This window comes from Nannobrachium achirus (genome assembly GCF_963921795.1).
Source record: "Nannobrachium achirus genome assembly, chromosome: 11".
Classification (NCBI taxonomy): Eukaryota; Metazoa; Chordata; class Actinopteri; order Myctophiformes; family Myctophidae; genus Nannobrachium; species Nannobrachium achirus.
In genome coordinates this window covers 1082293-1093699 of record NC_137820.1, presented here as the reverse complement: position 1 = coordinate 1093699, position 11407 = coordinate 1082293, and the positions used below count along the sequence as shown (strand labels likewise).

General features: G+C 36.4%; 1 protein-coding gene across 1 annotated transcript in view; it reads right to left on the bottom strand.

Moving 5' to 3' along the window:
- Window positions 1-1150: 1150 nt before the first annotated feature.
- The window catches only part of duox2 (dual oxidase 2), a gene marked incomplete at both ends in the record, with an annotated part of 28728 nt that continues 18471 nt past the window's right edge, over window positions 1151-11407 (bottom strand). Inside the window, 3 exons of the mRNA XM_080736221.1 lie at window positions 1151-1499; window positions 3675-3739; window positions 6883-7100. Of these exons, the coding sequence (XP_080592347.1) occupies window positions 1151-1499; window positions 3675-3739; window positions 6883-7100 (632 nt within the window). The remainder of the gene's footprint in view (window positions 1500-3674; window positions 3740-6882; window positions 7101-11407) is intronic.

The window sequence follows — 11407 nt, the reverse complement described above, 5'->3', positions numbered from 1 at the left end:
ATTTTTCAAAAATAGCATATCTTGTAGACCTGCTATTTTTTAATAGTTAAAGCATAAAATAAAGGTTAAAGTGGTTCAAATCTGACACAGATTTGCGTTCAGGTCTAAATGGGTTTTAAAGACCCTGAACAAACTAAGGGCCCTTAGGGTTCTAGGGTACTCTACTACACTAAGGGCCCTTAGGGTTCTAGGGTACTCTACTACACTAAGGGCCCTTAGGTTTCTAGGGTACTCTACTACACTAAGGGCCCTTAGGGTTCTAGGGTACTCTACTACACTAAGGGCCCTTAGGGTTCTAGGGTACTCTACTACACTAAGAACCCAATAGGGTTCTAGGGTACTCTACTACACTAAGGGCCCTTAGGGTTCTAGGGTACTCTACTACACTAAGGGCCCTTAGGGTTCTAGGGTACTGAGTGTTAGGAACTAAGGGCAGTATTTTGATTGTTAAAGGCCCACTTCACCTCTGGGACAACCCTATCTTATTTTATTGTTGTTTGGGACAGCATGTAATAGTGATGCATTTTGCATCATATGATGCAAAATGCATCACTAGTCATGCTGAAATACTAAAATATCTAAAAAAAACGATTGAACACAAAAAATTACTCTTGTGTTGATCGTGTCCCAAACAACAATACAATAAGATAGGGTTGTCCCAGAGGTGAAGTGGGCCTTTAAGTATCAGCTCTTATCGTGTCCCAAACAACAATAAAATAAGATAGGGTTGTCCCAGAGGTGAAGTGGGCCTTTAAGTATCAGCTCTTATCGTGTCCCAAACAACAATAAAATAAGATAGGGTTGTCCCAGAGGTGAAGTGGGCCTTTAAGTATCAGCTCTTATCGTGTCCCAAACAACAATACAATAAGATAGGGTTGTCCCAGAGGTGAACTGGGCCTTTAAGTATCAGCTCTTATGCCTTGACTTAAAGGCTTGTCCATACTGTCTCTGACCACCAATCTTTTCGTCTGAGAGTTCAGAATTTCCGGCGTGCAGCTTTCCGAACCCTAATTCTGGGTAATGCTTTTTCAAAAGATGCGAGTGACGTCATTTTGTAGTTGAACCAGACCTTTCCGACGAAAGGTTTGGTGGTCAGAGACAGAATGGACAGGCCTTAACGTTACGGCGTAACAGCTGCTACTGAAGACAATCAATATAGAGCCCTAAGGGTTCTAGGTACTTTGTTGAAGACCTGGTCTAAGATCTTGTTGAAGACCTGGTTGATGTTCTTGCTAAAGACCTGGTTCATGTTCTTGCTGAAGATCTGGTCTGAGATCTTGTTGAAGACCTGGTCTAAGATCTTTCTGAAGACCAGGTTCATGTTCTTGTTGAAGACCTGGTCTAAGATCTTGTTGAAGACCAGGTTCATGTTCTTGATGAAGACCTGGTTCATGTTCTTGTTGAAGACCTGGTCTAAGATCTTGCTGAAGACCTGGTTGATGTTCTTGGTCAAACTATAATACTTTACTACGACGATGCTGGAGGCCAAAGACACTCTGCTGCAAACACGACCTTATATGGTATAAGGGTGACCTCATATGGTGTAAGAATGTATCCAAAATGTACATGGAATAAAATGAATGTATTATTATTATCCAATATACAGAATACACTGTCACTGCTGAATGCTACATCTTGCTTTTTTGTTTTATTGAAATATATAAAGTGACAAAAAAAGAAATCAAGCATTTTTTTTCCTCTTTTCTGAAGTTGTCATATTTATAGGCTCAATTCCAATCTTCTCCCTTACCGACTCAGTGACTAAGGTGCAGTCAGTGAGGGACTGAGGGCTGTTCTGATTGAAATGGGTATAAAGTCAGGTATGGTATGGTATGGTATGGTCTGGTATGGTATGGTATGGTATGGTATGGTAATGGGTAATGTGTATGCAGTCAGTGAAGGATTGAGGGCTGTTCTGATTGAAATGGGTATAAAGTCAGGTATGGTATGGTATGGTATGGTATGGTCTGGTATGGTATGGTATGGTCTGGTATGGTATGGTATGGTAATGGGTAATGTGTATGCAGTCAGTGAAGGATTGAGGGCTGTTCTGATTGAAATGGGTATAAAGTCAGGTATGGTATGGTATGGTATGGTATGGTCTGGTATGGTATGGTATGGTATGGTATGGTATGGTAATGGGTAATGTGTATGCAGTCAGTGAAGGATTGAGGGCTGTTCTGATTGAAATGGGTATAAAGTCAGGTATGGTATGGTATGGTCTGGTATGGTATGGTATGGTCTGGTATGGTATGGTATGGTATGGTCTGGTATGGTATGGTATGGTCTGGTATGGTAATGGGTAATGTGTATGCAGTCAGTGAAGGATTGAGGGCTGTTCTGATTGAAATGGGTATAAAGTCAGAGAGGGCTCAGGCCCCGCCCCTTTAAAGGACTTTGTTTTCTTTTTACCAAAAGGGTTCATATCTGAGATTGTAATTAATTAACGCTTCCAGTGCCAGCCCCTAGAGGGCACCAAAGAATGCCAGGGTTTGTCCCATAGGCGAGCGCATTAGCATCCGGGGACTCACGTTGCAGTGACGCACTTGCTCACGTTCGTGCACGTCATGGAAAGGTCCCGGATGAAAATGGCTACAGAATAGCTATTAGCATTTTGTCATTTAAAAGATCATTTTTAGGCGATTTCGCCGTAAATAAACCTCGCGCCACATCCCTAAAAACACAATCCAGAGATATGGGCCTCCAAAGATGTGGTTTTTCATTGGATTCGGCGGCGATTCGCGGCGCCGTTCGCGGCTAACGGCCGGCATGGCGGCCCCCGGATTTGGAACACTGGATTTTAAATTTAGGCTCAGGCTTCAGAAGGCCTCGGATCATTTTATTCATTTCATTAAAAAAGCCGAACATGTTCGGGATAGGCACACTGGACGTCGTTCCGGAAGCGGCGCTGAACATTTGGTGAACATTGGGGGGCTCAAAAATGTATTTTAAACCATTTTTAATGGAATATATCGTCGGACCATGTAAAATGGCTAACTGGCTAGCGTAGGACGAGCCAGGACCACCCACGACTCTACAAGCAGCTCAGGGTAAGTCAATTAATACAAAAAAAATTGTATTGGATTGAAATAAAGCCGAACATGTTCGGGATAGGCACAGAATGAGTTAAAGAAAAGATGAGTGCTAACATGTTTTCATTCACTGCTTTCTATCATCTTAGTGATTTTAACAATTTTGATTTGCATGCACGGCACGCCCCCAGGACAGGTTGGGGCCACGCCCCCAGGACAGGTTGGGGCCATGCATGCAAGTGGCTAAATATGTGTTTTTAGACACAATAAGCCCATTCCCAAAATGCACTGCAATCTTTCATGGGCAGATGTGACTTGTGACGGCTGGTGTAAATGGTAACAAAGAAATTGTCGGCTTATTGTGTCTAAAAATACCTATTTAGTCACTTGTACGCATGCCCCCACCCACTGAAATCAAAATACTGAAATCGCTATAGTCACCCAAAATGTGAGATGACCTGTGATGTCATGACGTACTTTTTATTTCTGGCTCTTTTACTGCCTTATTTATTATTTATTTATTTGTGCTACTGCCATCAAAGTAGCTTACCTCTGTGATGTTATAGAAAATTATCCATGCATTAATTTCCCAAAGATTTGTTTTTAAATACTCAATTATAGCTGTAATGGAGCCAAACTGACTGCAGGGGGCAGCTGTAATGGAGCCAAACTGACTGCAGGGGGCAGCTGTAATGGAGCCAAACTGACTGCAGGGGGAGCCACATGCAATGAATGAATGTGCAAATGATCCTTCCCTCACCCCGTAGTTCAGCGCATAGAAATGCATTTTCTAGATCAGGTCCATAGAAATGCATTCTCTAGATCAGGTCCATAGAAATGCATTCTCTAGATCAGATCCATAGAAATACATTCTCTAGATCAGATCCATAGAAATGCATTTTCTAGATCAGGTCCATAGAAATACATTCTCTAGATCAGGTCCATAGAAATGCATTTCTAGATCAGATCCATAGAAATACATTTTCTAGATCAGGTCCATCAAAATACATTCTCTAGATCAGATCCATAGAAATACATTCTCTAGATCAGGTCCATAGAAATACATTCTCTAGATCAGGTCCATAGAAATACATTCTCTAGATCAGGTCCATAGAAATACATTCTCTAGATCAGGTCCATAGAAATGCATTTTCTAGATCAGGTCCATAGAAATGCATCCTCTAGATCAGATCCACAGGAAACATCCAGGAAGTGATTTAGCCATGCATTATTGTTTATGTGGTGGAGATTTGAGAGCAGCGTTACGGGAGCTGTTTTTACTGTACACAGCCACGCGACCCCTCATCAGCTTACAGTCATCAAACAAGGTAAAGAAGGAACGAACGGCTGTTCATTTTGGCAACAGTAACCCGCCTGAATGGGGCGAGCGTTAACGTAGATAGCGGTAAAAGAGTATATTAACCCTTGTTGTAAAAAAAACAAAGTTGTCCTCAGTTGTCTCAGTATCGATGCAGACTTTGACAAAGGAATTACCCACAGTTCATAGCGTTACCAAATGTATTATAATGTCAGCTAATGGTAGTGCTTTCCATTTGGATCTAGAATGCATTGGTAAGTATTTTTCAGGACTTAATGGGTTAACCATCACATTAATTCATAACAAACTAGTCATTCATTATTATTCATTCAGAACAAACTATTCATAGTTCATTTTGTACAAATGAATCAGGAACATTATCATTCAAAAAGTGTTCTATTATTTACATTTCTTTTTACAAAAGACAATAATTATATACATTATGTGCAGGCTCAGAAAATCACATTCCCTATGTAATACATATTACATCATTACATTATCATTCATATGTAATACATATTACATCATTACATTATCATTCATATGTAATACATATTACATCATTACATTATCATTCATATGTAATACATATTACATCATTACATTATCATTCATATGTAATACATATTACATCATTACATTATCATTCATATGTAATGCATATTACATCATTACATTATCATTCCTATGTAATACATATTACATCATTACGTTATCATTCCTATGTAATACATATTACATCATTACATTATCATTCTTATGTAATACATTCGGCAGTAAATAAAGACATATTTTCAAGTATGAGGAACAGTTGAGGGACGTCTGGTCTTCATATATTCATATATATATATATATATATATATATATATATATATATATATATATATATATATATATATATATATATATATATATATATGAATATATATATATATATATATGAGGGAGGTCTGGTCTTCATATATTCTCCTGAAACATAAAAAAACAAACACTGTGAATAACAAATAGCAGATCTGAAGTTCAGCACTGTAGTTGTCACAGTTAGAGGTCTTTGAGATCTAAAGTTCAGAACTATGGTTACAGGTCACCGATAGGCACACCTGACACATTGTGAGCTTGTAGATCTGCTATTTTCGAATGGCCGAAATGTATACATTTCTGAAGTGGTTAATGTATGTGTTATATGTATAACTAGTAATTCAAAGTTTTCACATAATCGTAGTGGAGTAAAATGTACAACGATTTCCACTGAGATGTAAAAGTAGTGTCAGGGCATGATCATTGATCACTGGGGGTGTAACGATACATTTTAATAGTGATTTGAATCATTCGATACATATCACGATACATGGTTGACAATACGATACATGGACGATATTGGTTCATTCATGGTGATGCGATTTGATTTAATTATTTAAAATCGATATAGTAACTATTAGCAAAGAAATTAAATCTGTGTGAAAGGTGTGGATAGTGCAGGTTTTTAAGGGAAATGTATTATTATGGATATAAATAAGTAAACACAGTGATTATCTGCCAAATACATGGACATTGTATATTGACAAACCTGCACCTTGACATGAACCCAGAGATTACACACATATGGAAAGGAAAAGTAATTAAACTCCTCCTTAGAGTTACTATGTCGTTACATCCCTATTGATCACGCCATACATTTATTCTCCCTATGAGGGGGATTCCACCAACACATTTCAATGGGAATGGAGTTTTTATTTTTTTAATCCGCAAATGGAAGCAAACCACTCTGTTCCCATTGTAATGCATTGTCAGAACCTCCTCATAGGGAGAATAAATGGTAAATGGTGCATTTATACAGCGCTTTTATCCAAAGCGCTTTACATAGATTGTGCATTACATTCACCCATTCACGCACACATTCATACACCGGTGGCGGAGGAAACCATGCAAGGCACCAACCAGCTCACCGGGAGCAACTAGGGGTTCAGAGTCTTGCCCAAGGACCCTTCGACATTCACTCAGGGGGAGCCCGGATTCGAACTGGGAACCTTTCGGGAACCCTTCGTGCTCTAATAACGGTTTCTCTACCCCTGAGCTATGCCGCCCCAGAATAAAGGTGTGGTAAATACTGAAGAAAGTAAAAACACCTAAAATGTCACTCAAAGGAAAAAATGATGGAGCACTCAACTGGTCTGTAGAGCCGCTCTAATAAATGAACGTGCAGACCAGTTGAGTGCTCCATCATTTTTATTTGGGTAGTCATTTTTGAAGTGACCAGGTAATGTCTTTTTGATATAGTTTGTTCTTGTTGAGCACCAACGAGTCCTTCTACCAATAACTGCTGGCTGAAGCGTGCAGACATCTCCTACTTGGTCACTCAAAGGAGTCGTTCACCCCCAAAACTGATCTTTTTTGTATTTGTGGCATTCCTAAGACACAAATCTGTTCACAGTGAATTTACTTATTAGTTACTTTACACCACTGCTTCCAGGGACCTGCCTGGGGTCAAAGGTTGTGACCTGTGTGTACTGGGGTCAAAGGTTGTGAACTTACAGGGACATGCACAGAGGTCAAGGTGGTAGAGGTCAGTCCAGGGGTCAAGGTCGTAGAGGTCAGTCCATCCAGGAACAGGGAGTTGAGGTAACCTTCACCGTAAAGCCCCTCCTCCTCTTCATCACCGTCCACCGCAACGCTGAAGGCTGCTCTGACCTTCTCTGGAACCAGGAGGTCAAACAGGATGACCACGCCCCCTATGACCAAACATAGAACACCTGCAACACATCACATGACCAGTTAAACCACGCCCCCTGCAACACATCACATGACCAGTTAAACCACGCCCCCTATGACCAAACAGACATCCTGCAACACATCACATGACCAGGTCAAACAGGATGACCACTCCCCCTATGACCATACATAGAGACACACGGGCGCCTACAAATTCAAGCCCACAATTGAAACAGCGGCCCCGCTTCGGGTAAGGGAGAACGGTGAACTGCAAGCCACTGAAGCCAGCCCATAGAAAGTCACTGCAATTCAACTGTCGTTAGCCTAATATTAAAATAATCCTACATGAACTGAAGACTATATTGATTTAAATAAAAATATGTTTTCAAATGTATGGCCTGACCCTGACAACATATCTTCTTGTTTGCTAAATACATGTGTGTCACGTTTAATTTGCCACTTGAATGGGTTAGCCATAAGAGAAGAGGGGAAACGGCAAACAGAAAACCTGTCGCTTTTCAGTGACATCACTGTCTTTACTGCTGTGTGTTTATGAGCGCCGACTTTGAAGATCCCAACTTTTTCAACTACAGAGTGAAAAGACTCCATTTGGAAGAAGCGAGATGCGATCATTTTCCAAAAATAAACAGCCTAATTATACATAAGAGACAAGCGTATCTGGGTATTGAAAACCTCAAGGGATGCGTCCATGATGTGTGTACCATGCGACCACCTAAACTTAGATTTCCAATGCTAGCACTTTTGACTCACAGATGAAGTATATTAAAGTATATTGTAGGTCGTGTATCAAGATGACAGATATGACTCACAGATGAAGTATATTAAAGTATATTGTAGGTAGTGTATCAAGATGACAGATATGTATAAAGTATATGTATAAAGTATATTGTAGGTAGTGTATCAAGATGACAGATATGTATAAAGTATATGTATAAAGTATATTGTAGGTCGTGTATCAAGATGACAGATATGTATAAAGTATATTGTAGGTCGTGTATCAAGATGACAGATATGTATAAAGTATATGTATAAAGTATATTGTAGGTAGTGTATCAAGATGACAGATATGTATAAAGTATATTGTAGGTCGTGTATCAAGATGACAGATATGACTCACAGATGAAGTATATTAAAGTATATTGTAGGTAGTGTATCAAGATGACAGATATGTATAAAGTATATGTATAAAGTATATTGTAGGTAGTGTATCAAGATGACAGATATGTATAAAGTATATGTATAAAGTATATTGTAGGTCGTGTATCAAGATGACAGATATGACTCACAGATGAAGTATATTAAAGTATATTGTAGGTAGTGTATCAAGATGACAGATATGTATAAAGTATATGTATAAAGTATATTGTAGGTAGTGTATCAAGATGACAGATATGTATAAAGTATATGTATAAAGTATATTGTAGGTAGTGTATCAAGATGACAGATATGTATAAAGTATATGTATAAAGTATATTGTAGGTCGTGTATCAAGATGACAGATATGTATAAAGTATATGTATAAAGTATATTGTAGGTCGTGTATCAAGATGACAGATATGACTCACAGATCAAGTATATTAAAGTATATTGTAGGTCGTGTATCAAGATGACAGATATGTATAAAGTATATGTATAAAGTATATTGTAGGTCGTGTATCAAGATGACAGATATGTATAAAGTATATTGTAGGTCGTGTATCAAGATGACAGATATGTATAAAGTATATGTATAAAGTATATTGTAGGTAGTGTATCAAGATGACAGATATGTATAAAGTATATTGTAGGTCGTGTATCAAGATGACAGATATGACTCACAGATGAAGTATATTAAAGTATATTGTAGGTAGTGTATCAAGATGACAGATATGTATAAAGTATATGTATAAAGTATATTGTAGGTAGTGTATCAAGATGACAGATATGTATAAAGTATATGTATAAAGTATATTGTAGGTCGTGTATCAAGATGACAGATATGACTCACAGATGAAGTATATTAAAGTATATTGTAGGTAGTGTATCAAGATGACAGATATGTATAAAGTATATGTATAAAGTATATTGTAGGTAGTGTATCAAGATGACAGATATGTATAAAGTATATGTATAAAGTATATTGTAGGTAGTGTATCAAGATGACAGATATGTATAAAGTATATGTATAAAGTATATTGTAGGTCGTGTATCAAGATGACAGATATGTATAAAGTATATGTATAAAGTATATTGTAGGTCGTGTATCAAGATGACAGATATGACTCACAGATCAAGTATATTAAAGTATATTGTAGGTAGTGTATCAAGATGACAGATATGTATAAAGTATATGTATAAAGTATATTGTAGGTCGTGTATCAAGATGACAGATATGTATAAAGTATATTGTAGGTCGTGTATCAAGATGACAGATATGTATAAAGTATATGTATAAAGTATATTGTAGGTCGTGTATCAATATGACAGATATGTATAAAGTATATTGTAGGTCGTGTATCAAGATGACAGATATGTATAAAGTATATGTATAAAGTATATTGTAGGTAGTGTATCAAGATGACAGATATGTATAAAGTATATGTATAAAGTATATTGTAGGTTGTGTATCAAGATGACAGATATGACTCACAGATGAAGTATATTAAAGTATATTGTAGGTAGTGTATCAAGATGACAGATATGTATAAAGTATATGTATAAAGTATATTGTAGGTCGTGTATCAAGATGACAGATATGTATAAAGTATATTGTAGGTCGTGTATCAAGATGACAGATATGTATAAAGTATATGTATAAAGTATATTGTAGGTCGTGTATCAAGATGACAGATATGTATAAAGTATATTGTAGGTCGTGTATCAAGATGACAGATATGTATAAAGTATATGTATAAAGTATATTGTAGGTAGTGTATCAAGATGACAGATATGTATAAAGTATATGTATAAAGTATATTGTAGGTTGTGTATCAAGATGACAGATATGACTCACAGATGAAGTATATTAAAGTATATTGTAGGTAGTGTATCAAGATGACAGATATGTATAAAGTATATGTATAAAGTATATTGTAGGTCGTGTATCAAGATGACAGATATGTATAAAGTATATTGTAGGTCGTGTATCAAGATGACAGATATGACTCACAGATGAAGTATATTAAAGTATATTGTAGGTAGTGTATCAAGATGACAGATATGTATAAAGTATATGTATAAAGTATATTGTAGGTCGTGTATCAAGATGACAGATATGTATAAAGTATATGTATAAAGTATATTGTAGGTCGTGTATCAAGATGACAGATATGTATAAAGTATATTGTAGGTCGTGTATCAAGATGACAGATATGTATAAAGTATATGTATAAAGTATATTGTAGGTAGTGTATCAAGATGACAGATATGTATAAAGTATATTGTAGGTCGTGTATCAAGATGACAGATATGACTCACAGATGAAGTATATTAAAGTATATTGTAGGTAGTGTATCAAGATGACAGATATGTATAAAGTATATGTATAAAGTATATTGTAGGTAGTGTATCAAGATGACAGATATGTATAAAGTATATGTATAAAGTATATTGTAGGTCGTGTATCAAGATGACAGATATGACTCACAGATGAAGTATATTAAAGTATATTGTAGGTAGTGTATCAAGATGACAGATATGTATAAAGTATATGTATAAAGTATATTGTAGGTAGTGTATCAAGATGACAGATATGTATAAAGTATATGTATAAAGTATATTGTAGGTAGTGTATCAAGATGACAGATATGTATAAAGTATATGTATAAAGTATATTGTAGGTCGTGTATCAAGATGACAGATATGTATAAAGTATATGTATAAAGTATATTGTAGGTCGTGTATCAAGATGACAGATATGACTCACAGATCAAGTATATTAAAGTATATTGTAGGTAGTGTATCAAGATGACAGATATGTATAAAGTATATGTATAAAGTATATTGTAGGTCGTGTATCAAGATGACAGATATGTATAAAGTATATTGTAGGTCGTGTATCAAGATGACAGATATGTATAAAGTATATGTATAAAGTATATTGTAGGTCGTGTATCAAGATGACAGATATGTATAAAGTATATTGTAGGTCGTGTATCAAGATGACAGATATGTATAAAGTATATGTATAAAGTATATTGTAGGTAGTGTATCAAGATGACAGATATGTATAAAGTATATGTATAAAGTATATTGTAGGTTGTGTATCAAGATGACAGATATGACTCACAGATGAAGTATATTAAAGTATATTGTAGGTAGTGTATCAAGATGACAGATATGTATAAAG